The following is a 23,545-nucleotide window of genomic DNA, read 5'->3' as shown; positions in this document are numbered from 1 at the left end:
TTATAAACAGCCAGATTCCTTTTTACTTCTGTTGAAATAGTTTACCTTTTTTTTTCCTGTTTCTTGATCTTAAATGCTCAGTTTCTTCTCCCTTCCATCCTTTGCTCTTCTCTTCCTCCCAAGCCTTCTATTTCTCATCCATCCACAGACTTTTCAGATGTATGCTGTACGTATAAAACATAAAGCTAGACCTAAGTGACACTGAGATACTTTCATCCACTGTTGAATTGCCTTGGTTACAACACAATTTTTTTTTCTGTTCACTAGAATGTTATGGAACAGTTCAATCCAGGACTGAGGAATTTAATAAATCTGGGCAAGAATTATGAAAAAGCTGTTAATGGTAAGTCTTCTTGGTGCTAACTTTAGAAAGAATGTTTAAATTTCATTTAAATACACATATTGGATATGAGAGTTGTGTATAAGCTTAATTTCAAAGTTAAACTTTGGATGTGTTTAATTAGGGGGGGAAAAAAACCCAACTAACAAAAAGTACTAACACCCAAACATGTACCTTCTCACCGTTGATTTTTTTTTTACTGTCCTGCAGAAGTTGCATCCCAAACACTTAGGCAGAGCTACTGCAAAATAAACTGAAAATCAAATGTAAATAACCCACATTAGAATAATAATATAAATGGAAAAAAACAAAGTTATGTAATTACATGTTGTCTGGAATATATTTCCAGAGGAAAAAATAAAAAAGATATTTCACATTCTTGGATCTGTTCCTGCTTACCTATATACATCACTACCTCAGTAACCCTATGAACAGAACAACTTGAATGACTAAGAGTTGAAGGAGTAGATTAATATTTTTTTTCTTATCCATATTAAACCTGATGGTATCTTTTTAATGGAGTCAAAATTGGAATGAATAAATTTGAACCTAAGGACTCAGTCTCTCAGACTTTTTATAATGTGGTTGTTTATTTCCATTATTGACTTCACAGAAACCATCTATCTAAGAATGGGTTTCCAAGACCATGCTTTAGATTCCCAAAGCTTATATTGTAGGACCTGTTACAGCTTGCTCTGTTTCACCTTCAGACCTGTTGAGCTGCTTGATACCATATTAAAGCAATGTAAAATCTCTCTAATTTTGCCTCGTTCAAGTCTGTGGCATATCTTTCCCCTACATGTAATCTAGTACTCTGAGAAATGTGATACTGCAGAAGTAGTGCATAGCCAAATAGCACTGAAATCTCTCTTCATGCAAATTTTAGACCAGGCTTGAGAAAAAGATAAAACCAAAGCGTGCTGCAGATGAAATGTTGACTTATTTGCAGTAATGCCGAACCTGATGGATTAACATTGTGGTTACCTAATACCTAACCTTAGGGATTATAGGTAGTACCAGAAGTACTAATGAGTGTTTTCATGTTTAGCTGAAAGGTTGTTTTGAGGTTTTTTTAAATACGTTTCTGAGGGTTCTGCTTTTCACATACTTTACTGTTGACACATTACATTGTGCCTCTTTTAATTCAGTTTGTCATCAGTAATTCACAATATAACTGCGCACAGCAATGCTGAAGAGGCTGATCGGTATTCTGTTCTAGCAAGTTTGCCTTTTAAGACTGGCTGATTAAGCATTCATGCTAGATATACTTTATTTCAAATGAGTAAATGTTTACAATGTTGCAACAACTATTGGGAAACTACATTAAAATCATCTTTGAAATCTCATAAATTGTTAATCTTTTCTCCATAATTTCTGAGTGGTACAAATAGATCTGTAACAAGGAGTAAATATTCTGTTGCTAAAAAAACACTTTGCAGCTTTCCAAACAAGTCAGAGTAGTCTGACAACATAAAACTTACAAGAACTTCTGGTAGGTTTATAATGTATTTTTATACATTTTGAGGACAAAAGGTCAAAACTCCTTTTCTGCAGAAGGAGTTTGCTAGCCATAGTACTGGTGAAGAGATACTATACAAGTGGAATTCTTGATTTAGCTTGACTAGCGCAGGAGAAATCACACAGTTCCTTCCTTTTTTAGTGCCTGTATTGGGATAAAAGATTGACTTGGGGCCATCTTGAGAAAACATTAGATGGGAAGAGTTGGAATGGGATAAAATCTTTGTGTACAGGTGGCACACTGCTCCATCAGTAGCACCAGTATAATTATTCTGTTCAGAAAGTTTGAATATAGAGCAATGATGAGATGCAGCTTAGGCAGAAATTACTCTTGTTTAATGCAACAGAGCCCCAAAAAGAATCTTCGTTTCACTTGGAAGAGTTTTGGGCTTCTCGGTGAATATACTGTTAGGTAACTAAAGATGTAACTTTTGCTAGTAAAAACTATAAAATACAGACCTAAAATACTCTAACTGGCAATTGCCAATTATATTCCTCTCAGAAAAAAGTATTCTAAAGTCAACAGTGACAGTCTGCTTGGCTTCCACTTTAGTTTAAAAATGTACTACTACAAAAAAATTATGAAGACTTACTTCAATAAGTATTTTTGACCGCCTTTTACAATAAAAGCTTGCCAGTTTGTCCTTGTTATTTCTTTTCTTTGTGGTGTGCAGATCAGTTCTAGATACTGTGAAGATACAAGGCAACCATTGTAGATCTACTACATATGTAAAATATGTCTCACTGCTGGCCTCCCTGCGGTTTGAATCTTGATGTTTCCGTATTCATTCTAGCAAAACTGGCTTTGCTGTTTAAATTGGCTATAACCAGGAAATGATTAACTGAGAATAACTGAAACCTCAGTGATATATATAAAGAGGTTATCGGTTCCTGTAAAACTGGAATTTGACTATAAACAATAAAGGGGGGGGGGAGTTCGGCGGGGAGATGAGCATCTAAGTGTTAATTAGGGTCTGCCTTTTTGGTTGGGAATGTTAAACCTTCAGGTTTCTTCTTAAACTGTACATGCACCTGTTGCCTGAGGGTTTTATTGCCTAAAGTACTGGGAATACAGCTTTCTCTGCCATCTCAGTTCAGTGACAAAGATAGTAAGTAGAGACTGTCCTGGAGTGTCAAAATAGCTCTGTGCAGAAATTGTATATATCAAGGCTAATTTTCCATGTCTGTCCAAGAAACCAGAGATCCTCTAACATTTAAGCTCACCAAGTTGCTGAACAATGTAATTTATAATCATCTCAGGAACATTGATGGTATGTTGAAAATTGAGAAAAGAATGCCAAATGGGTTATCTCCATAACCTGAACATCATCATTCAGAGACTTAATTGTTGAAGTTTTAGCATTTAAGGCCTAAAATTTCCTTGAAGTGGAAAAGTTGGTGTTAATGTGTAGGATCCTCAGATTTCAATGTATTATTTTGACAAGAAATCATATTTGTCATTGCAGTATATGATGACTGTACAGTGTTATCCATAATGGTAATTTTTAAGAGTGGCTGTATCTAATGTATCAAACCTTTCACATTTCACTTTTCTTTTAAACATGTCACACCTGGCAAACTGTATTTCGTCATAGCTTTTTTGAAGGGAGTTACTCTTTCAGCTAACTTCAGCAGTAAACGATGATTTGATTTTCAAGAGCTCCGTGTCTCCTTGTTGCAGCTGCAGGTCCACTGTCTCTTGGCCAGTAGCTACTTCTCAGATCAGTGGTCTGGCTGGCCAATACAGGGCAGAGACTTTGGCATTTCTAGTAAGTTTGGGATTGCATTTCGCTTTTTTCCAACAGTTTTATCTGTACCAAGGAATTTTGTGATGTCCTGACCAATGGCTTATGGCTAAACCTACCCACTGGATGCTGATTGCTCCTGGATATGCATGAAAGTTGGAACTAAGTAACAGGCTGAAACATCATTAGTATATTCTGGTGGTCTGTCTTTGTGCCTGGTTTCACAGATTAGCAGGTAGCACAGCGACTTGTGTAACTTTCTCTGATAGCAGCATTTCCTTATTGCTGTATACCCCTCGCTTACTATGTGCCCTGGATTACAAGATTTCATAGGACCATAGATTAATGAAAATGGAAAATACGTTGATTTAACACCTTTTGTTTTTTTCTCCCCCTGCCCCAAGCAATGGTAGTGGCTGGAAGAGCATATTATGATAGCCTTGCAAAGATTGGGGATATATCAGCTGATTCTCCAGTTTCTAAAGAATTAGGTAAGTGAAATATAATTTTTTAAAATTACTTCAAAATATAAACTTTATTTTTGTTTTCCTGCTGGCAGTTCACAGAACTAATATGAAGTAGAGAAGGACTGGAAAGTGTGTTTTACTCTTAAATAACGTATAGATCGAAGGGATTAGATTCCTTTAAAGTATATTATTTCTCAAGACACAATGTTTTGAAAAAATCACCTTTTTTTTTAACTTTTGTAAATATATTTCTGCCTATGCATTCAAAAGCATGTTGTTTTTTTTAAGTTCATATAATTCTATAATAAATAAATATTGAAAAACATGTAGCTTGATTTTTACTAGGGATTAATGTTGAAATGTTTCTACAAAAGAATATCGGTATGAGGAGTCCTAGTGTATGACAGCAGTTCTAAACTAAAACAATTTTCTGAATGAGTTCTATTTTGAAGAGTTTGGTTCCACTTCACTATCTTTGATCAAGTTTATCACTAAAAGTTCTCAGATGCGTTATATTTATTTTCTAGTTGAGCTTTTGAAAGAGAAACTGTAGAGTCAAAGATGGATTAATTTTACATTAATGTAAATGTAATACAAGTTCTGTATGTTCCTGAAAACAACTTCTGAATTTTTGAAGGAGCAGCAGCAGCGCTTCATTTTGTACATCTTTGGCTAGCATTCAAATGATACTGTTCAATCTCCAGAAGTGAAGTTCTCATCAAAGTACTTGTAATATTTCTGACAAAAGATTCTAACATCACCCCAAAACAAAGAAGCAGGAACTATACTGTAAAGAGGAAACACTTGTTTAAAGACTTCATTTGCTTTTTGACAAAAATAACTTGATGAAATGTCTTGTCTGAACTTTTGATGATAGGTAATGTAGGACTCTTTCAATGAGGTAACATGCATCTGCTCCTGTAACTCACAATAACATGTTAATTCAGCTGATCAAAAAGGATGTTTTTAGTAAATGGCCTTTTTAATGAGTCTGCTAAAGCAGACTTGAGGGAAAAGATGCTTCATGAATGGTGGCCACTGGTGTCTATGCGCCTGCATACATTTTAATGTTTTGTTCTGAAACTACTTTTGTGTGAGTGTTAACATTCTGTGTTGAAGTTGGGAGCGGCAGAACAGCAAACAGTACAAAGCAAACAGTTCTAGTGCAGTCGCTTTCTGTGTTTGCTTTGCAGGTTGTTTACAGAAAGCAGAGTTGCTGGTTTCAAACTATAGAAGAAAAGTACGAGAAATTTAAAAGTAATAACCATGCAGAGTCTTATAAAAAAATCAACAAATGCATAGTTAACAATTTTTGCAATCAAGCAGTTGGTCAAATGCATGGAAGTAATCTATTTATTGAACTTCATATGACTGTGGGATATTGTCTGCTTGTATGAAGATATTATAATTGGGTAGTCTCCAGCTGAATTCTGAAAATAACTGTTTTTCCTATTATCGGAGACAGTACAGAAATGTGATTGAAAATAAATTTTTGTTTAACTATGAATTCTTCCCTGCAATTATAAACCTTTTTTCTAGATATACCGTATTAAGAAAACATGGCCTTCTTCAAGGTCAGACTTCTAACACTGCTTTTTGTTCATCTTCTACTTAAACCGTTACTGCAGAAAAATCTTTTTTTCTTAAGGAAAACAGCAACTCTGGATTTCTTCCTGCATACTCTCTGATAGAACACTAAATTAAGAGATAAGAAAAGTCAATGAAGTTGGAAAAGGCAGGATAATGTGGTTACGAGTCTGAGAGATCATTTGCATTTTCTTGAAAAAGCCTTAATAGCTCTGAAGCTGGGCTACAATACTGAACTATTTAGCAAAGAAATATGATACACCCCAGATGTCTCAAAGTATCTTTGCTTAAAAAGAAAAAAAGGAATTTACTGCACCTTTTAGTGTGTTAAAAAAATTAAGATGCATGCTCAGCAGTATCGGATGTGTAAATATTAGATCAAACTTTGCTGTGATTTGCTCATTTGTGGACCCTATTAACCCCAGTGGAGTTACTGTAGGTGCAGCTCACTGTGGAATTGTCTCTTCTGTGAGTTCCTTTAGACTTGCCAGAAGACATGTTATTGACCACTAACAGCTCTATTGTGCACAATACTTCTGTTAGCTACTGACCTCTTTTTTGGCAAAGATATCAGTTAAGTTTTGTGATACGCCTGTGAACTGCTCTTCTGGAATGTGTTCTTAAGCACCAAGTGAACTGACACACTAGCTTGTTTTATAACAGCAACAGTCTAAAGGTGACTGGCAAAGAAGCAGAGAGGAGCAATTTCTGTAATTTTATGTGTGCATGTTGTCTGGAATATTTCTATAACTTTTTTACTTTTCCCTTGTTAAAAATGATATTATAAGGCCCATTCCTGTATCCTGTATTAACTGAAATCAGTAGCAATGTTCCCATCGATGTCAGTAGGAGATGGTTATATCTTTCAATACTTAAGACGTTATCCTGGCTCTTCACAATAAATTGAATAAGCCAACAATGACCAAGTTCTAAAGCGTTTTGGAATGCTTTAATATTTGAGCTCAAATTGAGGTACTGTGATTTCCAGTGTTTAGGTCTTTGGACAACCAGAAAATGTAAATGTTTTCATTTGAGTAATAAAAAATTGAAACATCCAAAGTAAATATTTTAAATAATGCTTGAAACTAATCTGTTTAAAAACAAACAAGCCACGGCTTACCAATTTAACCACAATCAGGACAAGTAGCTTATGGATGGCAAGACTTCATAGTAGTCTTAGAAATCCGTAGTGCTATTTTTTTACCTCATTAATCATCTACAGCAGAAATGAAGGGAAAGCATATATGCCAATTAATTCTCTTTGACTCATCTTAAATGTACATGCCTCTTCCACTAGCTTTGTGTTTCACCCATCAGCCATTAGGTACTTTTGGCTGTAAAAGGAGGTGTTAGAACAGGATTCCCATCAAGCTGTAACTTTTGCAGATACGGTTCCTATTAAAATCAGTTTCCTGAATAATGAACAGGGGAATGAGGCAGGAATGAAGGTTTCAGGTCTTTCGTGTAGCAACTTCACCTTTAGTAGTGGCAGATGAAAAATAATGTATTATTCTAAATTCAGTCATGTTGCATTAAACCTCTTACACTTAATTATGAAAGGACTACAAGGCTCAGATGGCTAAAACACAATATTCTTTAGAATTTATGGAGAATCTTTACTGGAATATTGCACTGAGTCATTTTACAGTTCAAACCCAAACCTGCTGGGTGACCTAGAGCATATTTACTGCCAAATGTGATGTGAAGATCTGTATCAAAAACAGTCAATCCTTCCTTCCCATAAGGAAATGGAGAACATGATCTTACTGTAATGAAACAGTAAAATGGATACCAACCCCACAGTAGGGTAGAAACAGAAACGGAAAACAAACAGGCAAGAAAAATTTTGAAGTAGAGGGTAAAATGCATAGAGGGTAGAGAAGTAGTGGGGCAAAAAAACCCCAAGTAAAAATGCCAGCAAGTGCTTTCTTCCGTCAAATGAGATTGGAGCAGAAGAGGGAAATAAGAGAATGAAATGGAAATCTGCATATTCCAGCTGATTCAGAGCTTTTGTATGACGTATTTGTATCTTTCAAGTCTGGTTGAAGCTCTCTGAATTAAGTTAATACAGAATAACTTAATATGAGTAAGCTGAGGAAGTAGAAGAATATACTACATTCGTAATACAACCCTTATGAATAAGGGATAAGTTGATTTAGGTCAACGTTCTTTCTAATTTGTTATTTCCCTAAATTTCTAAGCTTGTAGTCCCTCAGACTTGGCTATCAGTGTTTAGGAACATAACCTTGAATTTATGTGGTTCAAGTTATTCTGCAATATGGAATTTGCATATCTTTCCTAGGCACATTTCTTCCACTAGGAAGAAAAGATAAGAAATAAGAAACTGCACATTTAAAAATGTTAATATTTCAGAGTATTAAAATTTCAGCATACTACACTAGCACAGTAACATTTTGGGTTTCAATAATGCACTAAAAATAATTTCACATAGATACTATACCACTGATACAGTGTTAAAAGAGTAACTGTCATGATGTCATGCTAATTGTTTTTGTCTTACCCAAAATACAGATTTATAAGGCTTTGTCTTACTGTATTTTTTTTCTTAGTGCTTATAATTTTAATAAACTCTCTCTTCTAGTAACATAGGCTGTCTCTGTAGCCTTCACTTGCTCAAGGAATCGGGAAGTTATTTCCTGCTCACTAATTGACTACTACTTCTCATCTCTTCCCAACTATCCTCTTTAGCACCTGCCAGTTATTGTAGCTACAACTTATTCATTATATTGCGGGTGTAAAGTCTCAATTTGTTTGTTGCGTGGCAACTGTATCTATAGCAATCACCCACAATTATATTATGGGTCTGTATCTCGAGCTTATTGCTCAAGAACTAGTAAGTATAAACTATTTATTGCTTGTCAAAATATCTTCCCAACTATCCTCTTTAGCACCTGCCAGTTATTGTAGCTACAACTTATTCATTATATTGCGGGTGTAAAGTCTCAATTTGTTTGTTGCGTGGCAACTGTATCTATAGCAATCACCCACAATTATATTATGGGTCTGTATCTCGAGCTTATTGCTCAAGAACTAGTAAGTATAAACTATTTCTTGCTTGTCAAAATACGAAATGCCGAATTGTAAGAAAAATATTACACTGCATGGTCTTGACCTATGGAACTAAATTGCATAAGTTCAGCATATTAAAAGGAAAATCGGAGGAGACAAAATCTCTTCCCTAATCTAACTAACCAAGACTGATAATTTATTGAAAGATTACTCTGTGCTATAGACTTATTTTTTTCATTCTGTTAAAACTTCTCCAGAAACAGGTATGTAAAAGCTTATGCTCATCTCCAGTCTGAAATGTAAGAATTTGGAAAAATTTGGGTTCTTCTCAGGAGGCATTTTCTGGTTAAAAACTACTACAGGCAATCTAGAGAAGCAAGTATTGGACTAAAAGATTGCCCAGTGTTGTGGTAGTCACAAGATAGGGGGAAGTGGGGAAAAAACCAAACTAAAAACTTCTAATGCTGTGCATAGTAAGTGGAATTCTTGCCTGAGAGAGGATGAGTCCTGAACTTGATATTCCTCTCATGCACAAAAGAAAGGACCATTCTTCAGGTCTAAAAGACAGTGTTTGAACATATGCACGAAACACGGGTTTGCTTATAAAGTGGTGTCATTTTAAAGGTCTCCACAACTTTGTCGTGCTTTGTCAAATGCAAAATCTCACTTGTGAAGTGATATAGTAACACACTTAGTGATATAGTAACTACAGTAATACTACGATATGGGTAACTGGGGGCAGAGGTTCTCTCTGCATGTTTCTTTTTTTGAGAGCCCTTATGCTTCTCTACAGTTAGCCAAATGCCTATAGTTATTGGGGTAACTGCACATTAGTTTCAGAGTCAAGGTTGATAAAGCATCAGTCAGTTAAGAGAATAAGCTAAAGATCAGAGAATAAGCCTGCAATTTATCCAATAGTTAGCGTTTCTTACAAATCTGTATGAGTAAGCTAGTAAGTTAGAGCTCTTGGGTAATGTCTAACAGGATCACAGAGAACTTTTCTAGCTTTTTTTTTAAAGCAAACTAACAATTAACAATTTGATAATAATGCAAACTTAATACTAATTTAATTAGTATTGTGAAGCTCAATCTATAGCGAGTTCTATCTGATTTTTTCAGTGATAGCCACTTCATTTTACATTTGCAATTATGAGAATCCCTGTGGACTTTTCTCTCTCTCCTCGTTTTTTATTTGCAGAAATGAGAGATTTTCTATATCAGAAACTGTGAGCTTTCAGTGGCCAACTCTTATACAAAAATTTTTAGAGCTGAATTGGAAAATTCTTATTTTGCTAAAAAGAACATATCTCCTTCCTGAAAAATTTCTAATCAGACTGTAATATAAGGCAATACCATCTTTTTAAAACACTATCTCGCAGGTATTTGTCATTCAAAACTGTCTATTTCCTTCCTGATTAATACGGAAAATTGCCACTTGAGCAGGTACTTTTCAAAGCTATAGCTCTCTTGCTACTTCTGTGATATAGCACTGAAGTGTCACTCTTGCTATTGGGAAAGCCAAGCAGAAAAAGAGGAAAATTCCATCGTTTAGGATGAATGTAGCTAGTTGTACTTCAATTTAAAAAAAAAAAAAAAAAAGGAGGAGGGGGTAGGGTGGAGTTGTTGGCTTACTTGAGCATATAAATTGACCCTTTCAGCTGGAATCCTATTTCACTTGCCTTAGAAAGATGACACCTAGCACCCTTCCCTTCACCGGCTCATTTAAACTAAAGAGAGATCTGTCATCTTGTCCCATCTTGCTTAGTGCATCACTGTCTCTTCTATAGCATAAACATTCTGCTTTTGGAATAGACTATGTTGGACAGAAAGGCAAGGGAAATGTGCCAGCAACTACAGAACCCCTTTAGCACCTCATCTGGTGGAAACTTCTGGGAAACTAGCTTAGAGGCTGCAGTTTAAGTAGTTACTATGTCAGGCCAGCTTTTCCTATGGAGCATTAATAAAACACTCTTCTACTATATTTGTAGTGAATTTGAATTGGAAGAAGCCACTTCATTCTTTTCTTATAAAAGGAAAGTACACAGAGAGCTATGCTGAAAAGGAAATACAAAGTAGTTGTGGTTTTTTTCAGGGATGAGGTTTTGTATCTTCTAATCTTACAATAACATTCTGGGCTTGTGCTGTATAGACCTCCAATCTGCTGTAAGAAAGATGGAAGGAGATCAGCCAGCCTTTCTAGATGCATTTCTACTGATAAAACACTAACAGGATTAGTGGAAACACCCTGCTACTTACAGTTCTACTTTTCAAGGTCATTTATGAGATTAAAGCGAGCCAGTCATATTGACAATTTTTTTTCTCTAGAATCAGTACTGTGGCTTTTGATGTTCAGTATTCTGCATGCAAACTTTTGATAAGTCTGCTGGAAGAAAGAAAAACTTCAATCTTAGATTCTTAAATATGAACAACTTAACTCCACATCTAATAATTTGACCATCTATTGCAGAACTATTGGAAGCTGTATATATTCACTGATCTATAAATCAATTTAACTATTCAGGTAGTCATAAGCATGTGCCCTGCCAACAGCCTGGCAAAAGCTCCTGCAAGTCAATGTTCGTGAACGATGGAGAATACTTGGCACTGTGCTATTAATAAACCAAAAAGAAAGGCAAGAGAAACCTGTTACCATGTTGATATCCAGAACTATAATTAAAAAATGCACAAAAATCCCAAAGCAATAAAAAATTTGTGAAGAAATATGCAAAATACGTCCTGGACAATGAGTGATCAGGTGGCATCATACAGTGAAGCTGAACTGTTGTTAGCTTAAGATCTTTTGGTGGTTGTTGTAGTTATTAAGTTCTATAATGTTTCCCTGCTAAAATACAAACCAGAAATTATCCTACCAAGAAACAGAGTGAACAAGAGGTGGGTTTGTTATTAAACATAAAAAATGTAAATTCTTAAAATTATTATTGCATCTTGTTATAGGAGTAGTACCAAAAAAAGTTTGTTCAGTATACAACCACATTGTTGTAACTTCTGTTATGAAGACTTCCAGAGAAGGTGCAAATTTTCTGGTTCTAGAAATGGCTGAAGGGAGGAATAGAATATGAAAATACACAAGACTCTTTGGGAACAATTGCAGTAGCACCAGGGGAAGAAAAGATGACAGATATTCATAGGACTTTAGTGATAATTTTCCAGTTAGGATTTCAGATTAAATTCTAGATAATTGGTCATATTTCTCAGTCAATTTCAGTATCTTATTCCTTCCCCACCCCTTACAGCAACCTGTAAACTGAAGCCGATTCTCCTGATTTTAGTCAGTGATAAGATAAGGGTATAAGACTCTTACAGTATATAGCCCCGAATTTCTCAGGGTGATTAACTTTACTGCCAATGCTACCCATGAACTGTTCTGTTCCTTGTGATGCATCGTTATAATGTTACAGTTATAGTGTTATAGCTAGGACACCAGTGCATCTGTCTTTGCACCTGCTACTGTAAGCACACCTACTTGTGTAAGATGACTCTGGAGTTTAGCACAGAACATCCATAATGATACATGTGACCACACACCCTCGAGGGAAAAATTAGATATTCAAAATGCCTACAGTGAGTGTGTACTTACTTTATATCTTTATGCTATGCCTCAAAAGCCTGGGAAAATAGCAAAACTACCGTGAAGGGCATCCTTAAAGATTTTCTGACTATATTGGAGCAGTTACATTTCACAAGTCTCATACATAGTGAAGACATCTTTCATCTTGCAGTGGCAACTCTGGAAAGGATGCCCTGAACTTCACCTGTGTGTTACCTGTAGTGTTTTCTAGATTGTGGCTAGTGTCTGTCTAGAAAAAGAGTAATTCAGAAGTGTGAGAACTGGCATTCTGCATGCACAGCAGTTCTTTGAACTTACCCATAGTATGACAAGGTGTTGGGGCTAGTACAGCAGGCAGGAGGCTGTTTTCTCTCAGCTGATGCTAAGCAATCATAGTTTTTCTTCACCACCATCCCCAGGTATGTCTGTTGGCAAAGAAATAAGCCTTTTTTTGTAGGGAAAATATACTTATTGTCCTTTCAATGAGAGAAATAGATGGAAAATGGAAATTAAATGACAACACTGCAAAGAAAATTACATCATATATGTAACTAGCTCGTAAATCCTTTAGCCAAAGGTCTAACTATATTTTGTGTGTGCAGTCAGCTGTTACTGCTGAATTACTTCTAAACAAAAAAAAAAAATCCAATACCAGTTGTATTAATTAATGTTCCAGGGGAGAACCAACCGAAAAACAGTTGTCTTGGACTTCTGAGAAAGACTTTTACTAAAACTTTCAGTTCAGTTTGGGTGTGGATTTCTTTTTCTATTTTGGACACTGCTAAGACTGGGAAACTCAATGGCACTTCTGAAGTGCTCTAATAAACATTGCAGTGATTCCTTGCATTTTATTGAATTTCATGTAACATTTATAATGGTAACTTAAATATTCATCCTCTCTAGCACTGGAAACCTGTAAAGAACTTCAGCTTTCGCTGTTTAGCATGATTTGTTTGTTCCAGCCCTGCTGAAAACCAGGGATCAGCTCTGTTGTATGAACTTTCCTAACTAATCTGCCTAAAACCAGCAGGGCTTCATGCAGGCAAGTTCAGGCTTGTGGTTGTATTGCAACTTTTTTTTCTTTGCACCTGACTTGTGTAAGGATTACACGTCATTTGTTTAACAGCATTGCAGCTCAAGTATGAAAAGCTATTGTATATAAGGCTTTCAAGGTCCTATGAAAGATCAGTCTCTGAAATACATAACTTAATATACTGTGGTTTTATCTGTTTGGGTAAAAAAAAAAAAACGCCTGCAGCAGTCTTCATATATGTTGGTAATGGAGTAACAGGTGGAAAAACAAGTTTGCCATTTTCTATGCATTATTTATCTGGCATATGCTGTTCCTTTCCTTTTTTAAACATTAAAGTTTAGGTACTATGCTTACCAATCATCTGAAACAAGATTAATATTTTATGTTAATTAACATCTGTTCAATGATATAGTGGATTTTAAAAAATTCTAATCTGAATTTTTTTGACTAAGAGATCAAAACAGCTTGGCAGAGAAAGAGGAGTGAGAGTAGCAGATTGAACTCTGCTAAAACACTAATAAAGTCACATTCCTCTTCAAAATATAATGTAAGCTAATATATTTGTTCTGTTTAAAATTGTAAAATAGGAGCATCGCACCAAGAACAAACTCAGAGCAACTGGAAATTGTAATGGTCTTGATAGTTTCTTAAGTATTCACTCTTGTAAAGTCTTATGTAGGAATAACTAATTTATGAACTTTGCCCACTTTATAGTATGTAGTGCATGATATGAATTTTGTAGTAGTTCTTAATAACTTGTGTCAAGCTGAAAGAATTTGGCATTAATTTTAGTCTAAGTATATTTACAAAGCAAGTTGATCCTTGGGTTTAACTCAATATGGCTTTTTTTTATAAAGAGACAGACTTTCTGAGGTATAAAGAGCTGAGGAGTTTTTTGTATCTTTTAACACTTATATATTCCAAAGTTTTAAAGAAAAATCATAATTTTAATTCTAGTCATTTTAATTCTGTCTTATGTATTGGGAAAGTACTTCATTATGCAGTTTTACACTATATTCTTTCACATGATCATCAACAAAGTTTTAGGTCAAGGAAAAGTTTACTACATAATTTTGGTCCTGAACTGCAAAATAAAATGGTGTCATAAATAAGAGGTGCTAGGCTACTACAGTAAAAGTGAACTGTGATCTGTCCCTTCATTGTCTCATTATGAAATGGGAGAAGGATTTTTGAATAGCAGGATTCATTGATTATATTCCTCATGCTGAGAGCAATGTGTAATCTAACAACAGGGGAAGCATTAAAGAGTATTGCCAAGTATGTGTTCTAGCAAATTGTATTCCAAATAATATACAGCTAAGCTGCTGAGAATTGGTCATTAGGCTTTTTGTTTTTCTCTTTAGAGATATAAATTCATTTTTGGTAAAATCCCAGACATCTTCTTATAACTGGTCCTGAATGCATTTTCCAGTCCACAGCATAATAAACCTGTGAGTAGAAGACAGAGGTCCTTGAGAAGATGGTGGCCATGGCTGAGCTGTCACCACCAGCGTAATTTACCCAGTCAGCTGAATGCTCCTGGCTGGGTCCAAGAAGCCTGCTAGGAGACAGGATGACCAAGAGAAAACAGTAGTGGCATCCTGCTACCAGCCACCTTTATTTTCTGGTTTTTTTTGTGTTTGGTTTTTTTTTTTTTCCCCTGATGCTATTTGGCTCTGGTGCGGAGAGAATAGGCTGTCAGTGAGATACAGATAGGTATTTTGTATGTGTATGCTATATATGTACATATCAAAATAAAGCAAGTATTTTGGGAAGCATAAAACTTGGTGTACAGCATTTGCTGTAAAAGTAAAATGGTGAAAGATCCTTTTCTTCCAACAGAAGAATGTATGTTATACCTAGAAAGTAATCTCTGCTGATTAAAACAGCTGTGGGCTCCTGTAGCTGGAAATAAATTATTTGAATGGATAAAAACAGAGGCCATAGTACCTTGTGGGTTTGTGTTTTCGTTTGGTTTTTTTTTTTTTCTTTTTGCCATCCCCCACCCCCCGACTTGATTTTTAACTTCAAGCAGATGAAGTTTTGGCTGTGGTCAAACAAACATTAGAAACACTGTGTGTGGATTAGAATATATTTTTTTCACTAGGAAGCCATATGAGGAACACAGGCAGTGAAGCCCTATGAGAAGGAGTAAGTAGAGCACTACAAGTTCATCACCACCTAACACAATAGGTGCCCAACTCGCAAAATTAGCAACAGTGCCTTGTACAATCCTATTTATTGCTCACTGGTTTTGTCTGGACTTGGAGGCAAGATTCTTAGACTTGGGCATCTTCCAGGATCTTACAAGCTTTGGAAGACTGTTTATCTCTTCTATATGAATGAGACTGTAAAATATCTAAAAAGGTTTTAAATATTTAGAAGTAATGGAACTTGTGGAAAAAAACAGTGATAAAACTGAGCTATGGAGAAATTGAAACTTCTTAACTCTGAGCGTTAAATCAGTTTCAGATAATTACTTGAAATATTGTGAGCTAACTTTAGATGAGAAATGATGCTTTGAAAGCAACTTCATATAAAATGCCTACATAGTTAAAGGGGAGCTGAAAGCATGAGACTATTTGTGTGTTCAATAAATAATTGCTGCAGTTTATTTTCTGTGGGAGCCTACTGTAAACAACTTTGACAACACATGCTGTTAACAGGACCACATTTTTATATCTTAATCTATCTTTAACTGTATAGTACTTTAGATTTTATTTTTACATGTCCAATAATATTGTAATGTTCAGTTTCATTCCTCATGGTTCATAATCAATATCACTTTTGCATTTTATTTTAGTGGACTAGTACATGAAGACACAGATTTCAGCTATTGTGTCGTGGAGGTTTTTTTCATTTCCTTTAACCTGTGTTTAATCTGTTTTAAACTAACTCATTTGCTTGTTATATCACAGAAATACACCCATTGTTCACAGCCTTAGTGAGAACTCTGCATATTAAAATAAAAATTGATCTGAGAATGCCATTTAGAATGTGAAGATCTCTTTGCTTCTATTTTTGTTTTATTTACAGCTTTTATATTTTATTTATTTACTGTTCTAGCAAAACTTAACTATCTATTTGGAAGTGCTGCTTCAAGGCACTGCATCTAGCATGTACAGTGGACTTAAAATACTTTATTATACTCTGAAATATCTTCTCCTTTTCTCTATTGTAGAGGTTTTTTTATTCTTCCCCTTCACCTTCTGCAGTCACCTTCATAAAGTGGCATTGAATGGTCATGTGTCAATGCCATTTTATAAAATGAACTACAGAGAGATTTACTCCTTGCTTCCTATTTCATGTTCATTCGTGCAGTAAGGAAAGGCAGCCTTGACCTAGTCCTATTGATTTATGTGCATATTAGTATTAATTCTACAGATTGTGGGGTTTTTTTAAAGCATTCTGGACAAATTGTATTAGAAGCAAAGTACAGTTAGAACTTGGGAAGTTTTACATTACTTTGTCCTTCTTTGTGATTTTATTCTTTCACATTAAATTCCATTAAGGCTTCTTGCCTTCTTTAAAACATCTGTTGCACAATCAAATCCTTCTGCAATAAATCCTTCCTATGAGAGGATGATACATTTAATGAATTTGAAGCTTAACATGTTTTGTTCAATCATATTTATTTGTTATACTGTATTCCTTTGAAACTTTCTATTTTACTACCTTTCAGGGGCTGCTGGCTTCAAAGGACTTTGTTTCTAACTTTCCCTTGTCATAAATGCCTTTCTTCTGGGCAAAGGGTAACTTGAAGAAAGAGAGCATCTTGACAGAAACGGCATCTAATAATACACTTGAACTGTATCGCCTCCATGTGTAGCTTTGACTCAGCCTTTCATTCTCTTGTTTAATGTAAATAATTATGTGGTTTCACCTCTAAGACATGAAGTTACTAGACCTGCCCTGAATGCAAAATAGGACAACAGGAGATAAATGAGTGATACAGTTCAGCACTTTGTCCGTTCCCAGACATCTAAGAAAGTCTCTATTGAGAAACTTGTAATTTTTCAAGAGTGACCTCCTCTAATTAAAACAAAATTGAAGTCTATTTCAAGTAAGGTCATGCAATTAATACTTTTGTTGATTCTAATATAGCTATTTAGTGTTTTTTAAAGTTTAAGTGATTTTTGTCACTAGTTGTTAATATTTGTTTCTATGACAGAACTCCATTGATTGAGTTCCATTTTTGTTTCTAACTTGAACTAATTCTTCTAGTCTTCTATTCATAAGAACAGTCAACATAAGCTAAAAAAATAAATAACCAGTACAATCACCCAGTACATACAGTGAGGTTGAAATGTAACTGTACTGAAGTTCTGTATTCTGGCCTTACAATAAGTATTTCTGTTAGAAATTGCTTTGCTTGTTTTTCTTCTACTGTGAAGACAGTCTTGTAAGGTTGTTTTCTTGCTCATGGGATGCTGTGTATGGAGAAATCACTGTTATGCATTTTGGGTTAGTGTGTGTTTTTGTTTTTTTTTTCCTTTGGTAACAAACCCAACAGCATTAACAGAATTCTAGTCTGTCTTATTTCCTTAATAGAAAATATAGATACAACCAACAGCCTTGGTTAAACCTAAAAATATTCCACAAGTTCCTGAAGTTTCAGTTTAAAAGATCTTTCTACCTGTGCATTGAACCTATTTGAAACTAAAATAAACTTACCATGGAACTTGGCATTACTGTTCATGGTCATATTTCAGATTATAGATGTATTACGCAGCATGGTTTCAAGAATCACACATGAGAAATGTTTGGTTTATTTTTAAGGTATTTGAGATGTTCCCCCAAAATCCCTGTCCAAAAGAGATTGTTTCTTCTCTTCCCTATAGTGCACTTATAAAGTAATAGCAAAATAACAGAATAAGTATTTCTAAATGTTTACAACTATGTTTTCGTTTTCTAAAACAAATGTGAGAATATTTAATGTACCTCTACTCTTTTAGTCACAAAGATTCCATGTTCAGAGTGTGGGGGAATGGAAAGCAGATAAAAGTATCTTTGAAAGGCCAGTATTTTTAATAGTTATGTTTATCATCAAGACTAGTAATTTTGGTTTATTAATTTGTTGCATATGATGCCTAAAAGTGGTTGAAGTTTACAGTATTTGCGCCACAAATTGGACTTAAGTGGTCTGTTATCATGCACTCTACTCATGTCATTATGTTTGCTAGGTTTGGGGTTTGCCAATACGTGATGACAAGGTTAATATTTGGTTATTGTGTATTATGAGCAGCTTTAATACATAGCAAAATATTTTTAGTTGATGTGAGAAATACATGTTTGTCTTCATCTTAAGTAGTTTTCTATGTCTTTTTAGAAGATGAATAATTACTGAACATTAGAGCCTGGCCTTAGGTTATGCTGTTATTAAGCCAGAGTAACACATTGTCTTTATTGAGCTATGCTATAATTCACCATTGTAATTAAAAGCAAAATATTATATTGAAGTTGTTCAATTTCCATTCCACTTGGACACTGTTACGTGTAGGCTAGGGGTTGTTTTGCCGTGCCTGAATTACTCTTCTACAAAAACTTGTCCCCTTGAACAAATCTTATTTGGGATGGCCATCAAAATGTGGCTAACCTATTATCTTAGACTGGCAATAAGAAAACCATGATATAAGTTCACTGTAAAAATGTCACCTATTTATTCAAAGTGCAGAATCTGACCTGTAATTTAAAGTATAATTTAAATCTTAATAGGTCAGAGTATGCTTACTATGGGTTATTTTCAAAATGTCGATTCAAAACATGAAAGAGGAAATTAATGGATGAACCAGTACATACAGTGCCTGTGGATTACCGGTGGCAGTAAGGAGATTCCAGCGTAAAATGGCTTTTGCCTGATGCACAGCATACAGGGAGTCTTTGGCTGAGAGAAAAAGAAAATGCAATTAGAGATACAGTCATTGATATCTAAAAATACTCTTTTAAATTGTTCTAGAACACTCTAAAATAAACTCGTAAAATAATCCAGCACAAACCATTTAGAAGGAAGTGTCATTTTTAAAGTTCTCTTCATTTCAGGACATGTTTTGGCAGTATTCTTTGTAATAAAGATGAAAAAAAATCCCTGTTTCTAACCAAGCATTCAAAGCCGAAAGACGTGAAGGCTGCAGTCAGTTCAAGTGCTGTGTGAGACAAAAATAACAACCTCTGAGCGTCAGGTTTTCCATTCTTGACGCACCAGGTGAATGGGTTGTTTTATTGAGCGTTTACACTGTGGTGGCAGGGCAGGCCAGAGGAAGGGAGTGTGAAAGAGCAATGCAAGAGCTGAGTCAATACCCAACGTTGTTGATGTCTGTCAGTACTTGGAACACTAGGGTTGACTGCGTTACCGTTGCCAAGTTATTAGCTAAGTGTGCTGCTTTGGCAGCAGATGCTTGGAACGTACTTTTTACAAAGAGGGAGAATAAGTTCTTTTTAAAAAGAACAAAATCTATAAGGGCAGTTATTTCAACAGTCACCCTGAATTTCTATAACTTCTCAAATAGCTTTCTAGTCTGCATATTTAAAACCAAACAAACTTTGTAATTTTATTTGTATTCCTTGATTATTCTTTTCTTGACTTCTTCTAACACTGTTTTCCTTTTTAAGTTGCAGATAAGTGTTTATAAAACTCTTCTAATCTTAAGTCTGTTATAGTCTAAAATGTCTATTTTCAGTTGAGCTGGGTGAAACAGAAACACTATGGACTAAAGTACGTTCACTACTACAGCCTTAAAATAACAAGGTGGCTTACTCATGTCTGTTACTTCAAGTGTTTATGTAACTATATTGTATTTACTTTTCTATTGCATATGAGCAACTAATTACTAGACCACCTCTCATTTCTCATGGTATCTTTATTTCTGTAGTCACCAGCAACTTTAAATATGAACAAAAAAGCATAGCACGCTGTAGGCTGTGCAGAAGGACTCAGAAAAATTATATATACACACTTATATTTAAAAAAAAAAAAAATACAGCACCCCTCTGTCTCTCCCATCCACCATCCTGAATGTGAATTCCTTTTTCTTGCTAATCAAGGGGTTGACTGTCCTTGTTGTGTTCTGGTTCCTTCTTCCAAGTCTCCTGTAGTCCGTAGTGGTGGGGATTGGGGTATGAAGAGGATTCCTGAAAAGTCAGGAAAGCAGCATGTTTGTGTTCCTGAACTGCCTCATGTTTCTCCATAAACAATAATGCAGACCCACATTTTACATTATTTAGTTAAAGATCTGCTGTGTCATACTCCTTCACAGGACAGGAGGTATGGTTCTCATTTTAAAGAAACTAAAATTTTGAGATGTTGTAACTTGAGAATGACAGATAAGAAGGGAGAAATGTGATAATGTATACCCAGGTGCTATGGGAATGCATCTATGGGAAGGTTACCAAATCACTAACGTGCATTACAGGGAGACAGGGTTTGATGTCTGGGGAGATGCTGAAAAAGGAGAAGATGAGAAGGTTCTTATTAAAAGTTCTGCTGTTCATTTTATTTAGCCAAATTTTTTTAATTATCTGTACCTTTTCGGAGCTTTTGTGTGCTCCTGAAGGCTCTGAAGCATTATAGGATGGTAAGTGTTTACTGACTAACTCAGGAGGGGTTCTCAAAGAATATGGAAGGTAGAAAACAAGATTTGTAAAGCAGTGTGTTGAACACTTAATGCAACCTTCCCCCCCTCCGCCTTTGAAAAAGGGAAACTGAGAATCGCATAAGATAACAAATAGGAGGGGACACACACAGAGCGGTCCCAGGCAGTGACTCTGTCAGTGACAGGCAGTCAGACTTACAGAACTGTGTCTAGCTTTGTAAGGCCTGCCTGTGCATTAGGATGGCACTACTGCAGGTTTGATACTGCAAGCACCTGTATGGCAAATACTTCACTGTGGGATAACTGCAAGGTTGATTGAGGAATAGACAGGTTACTGGAGAAGGTGTGCCAGTAAGCCAGCTGTGGAACTGAACCTGCTGTTCTTGCTCTGGCAGTGGAACAACAGAAAAACACAGGTCTAGTCAAGACTTTCAGATGTGACACAGTTTAAGAATCTGATCGTGGCCCTGGCACTTCCATTTTTTTGTAATGGCCCCTGGTTGAGACCTGGTAACTGTCTATAGGTCTAATTTGGGTGAAGTCAAACTGAGCACTTCAGGACACTTCCAACTACTCTTCTCAGCAGTATGTCGCAATCTCCCAGACAAGACCGACACATGCTCGGTGTGTCACTGCCAGCACAAAGAAGGGAGTGGGGATGATGTGGCCATCTGTATGCCCAGCAGGATGATGTGGCTGTCTGTGTACAGGGCAGGACCGCAGCAGGCAGAGTTTACATTGGTTTGCGCATAGAACCACACCCAAAGGATTGAGGTATTTTTCCTCTGTATCCTCCTAAAGCAAAATGAAACAGTTCAGCTTTTAACTGCTTGTGGTTAAACGTAAGCTGTGTAACTTTGTGCTGCAAGACAGCACAGCATAATAGGCACATTTAGGATCTCTTGAGAGGATGCCGAGAAATCTGCTGCTTCTTGGCTGTTAGTTAATGCCGTACAGTCAGGCTGCAATCGCTGATAAAACAGCACGGGAAATTAATCAGCATATGCATCGGATCTGTTTTAGCAGGTGTGCTGTGAATGAATGTGAAAGGTTACTTTGTTAATTCTGAAGGTGCAGTTAGTTAATAAACATTAAAGTTTAATTTTCAGACTGAAAAATGGATAGCAGCTACTTGGATAGTAACAACTCTCTAGTTCTTATGTGCTATTCTCTGACTTGGCAAGAAAAGAGGCTGTTACTAAATCAATATGAGCTATTCTGGAGAGAAGGCAGTATCTATTTTGTCTGGCACTCCATGTTCCTTTTGCATAATAATGTGTGATTAATTATTCTTCTATCACTTATAAGCTGCTTGGTTTGTCTGTGGCCGGATCTAGTTAATTATCTATTTATTCAAACTGCTGTGGTGAGCAACAGCAAGAAATTTCCTATCCTTCTTAAATATATGCTAGTTAATAAATATGTTAGTTAAGTATATTTTATTACTGCTCTTTGTTAACTAACTTCAGAACACTATGAAAGAAACAAATATGGTTGTATGTTTGTCAACAGGCCAAGTTCTGGTAGAAATTTCAAGAACACACAAGAAACTTAATGACAGTCTAGAGGAGAGTGTAAGTCAAACAATTTCTTTTCAAAATTAATTTTCCTTTTGAAATTATAAATTACTTTTGCCAATTCTTAATAACCTTTCATTCATTTGCTTTTAAAGTTCAAAAAATTTCATAAAGAAATTATATCTGAACTGGAGAAGAAAACAGACCTGGATGTAAAATACATGAATGTAAGTACATGCAATTCTAAAAGTCATGTTTTATTTATTTATTGCTAGTTGAAGAATTTTTCAGAAATTGTTCTCTAACACTTAATTAATTGATATGTTAGAACTAAGCTTTAGATATATAAACATGGCAAAAGTTTTCCTGCTTATTTTGAGTTAAGAAGGGAACAAATGCATAACCTAATAGTATTTTTAAACTAAAGTTGAGAAAGGCAATTGCCTAACTCATTTGATGTGTATTAGCGATATCCCATAGATTACGGTAATGCTTTTTAGTCACTTACCCACTTACTTCGCTGAGTGCATTATGAGATGTTTTAAATGCTTTGATTGCAGGCAACTTTAAAGAGGTACCAAAATGAACACAGAAGCAAATTAGATTCTTTAGAGAAGTCTCAGGCTGAGCTGAAAAAAATCAGAAGGAAAAGCCAAGGAGCACGAAATGTAATGAAATATGAGCATAAAGAAATGGAGGTTAGTGTATTGTCTTGTATTTGTTTGTTTCTTTATATGAGAACTGGTCAACAGAAAATATTAAGCTATTACAGGTCACATCTGAGCCTGTTTTAAAACTTGACTTCTGAAGCTTACCACAATTTTTGTACATGCAACGTTATTAGTTAATACACATGATTTCTCTGCAAGTTGTTTGGCAACAGTTAAACTCTAGAATTTCAAAGAACAAGCATTTTTGGTTCCTTAAAGTTGGGTTATATTAAAGGTGCCCCTAGAGTATGTATTCCAGTTGAAATTAAGCTCTGGACTGCTCTGCTGTACATATTCAGAAATTTCTGCTTCAGTTTCTAGGTTTCATCCCTTGACCATTACTTGATTATTTTTTTATTATTATTTTTTTTTTTTAAAGTACCTCTGTAACTACACTTTATGCAGAGGTTTACACAGGGAGTCAACTATGCTATGCAAATT

At 35.4% G+C, this 23,545-nt stretch overlaps 1 protein-coding gene across 1 annotated transcript in view; it reads left to right on the top strand.

Annotated features, from left to right (window-relative positions):
• The first annotated feature begins 273 nt into the window (after positions 1 to 273).
• Positions 274 to 23,545, top strand: part of BAIAP2L1 (BAI1-associated protein 2-like 1) — a 33,299-nt gene continuing 10,027 nt past the window's right edge. The window contains 5 exon segments of the mRNA XM_009697279.1: positions 274 to 343; positions 4,008 to 4,094; positions 22,390 to 22,451; positions 22,550 to 22,621; positions 22,955 to 23,092. Of these exon segments, the coding sequence (XP_009695581.1) occupies positions 274 to 343; positions 4,008 to 4,094; positions 22,390 to 22,451; positions 22,550 to 22,621; positions 22,955 to 23,092 (429 nt within the window).

This window comes from Cariama cristata, unplaced genomic scaffold (genome assembly GCF_000690535.1).
Source record: "Cariama cristata isolate BGI_N322 unplaced genomic scaffold, ASM69053v1 scaffold5163, whole genome shotgun sequence".
NCBI classification, from domain to species: domain Eukaryota; kingdom Metazoa; phylum Chordata; class Aves; order Cariamiformes; family Cariamidae; genus Cariama; species Cariama cristata.
The sequence above is the reverse complement of the archived record's forward strand: the minus strand, read 5'-3'. Positions and strand labels throughout refer to the sequence as shown.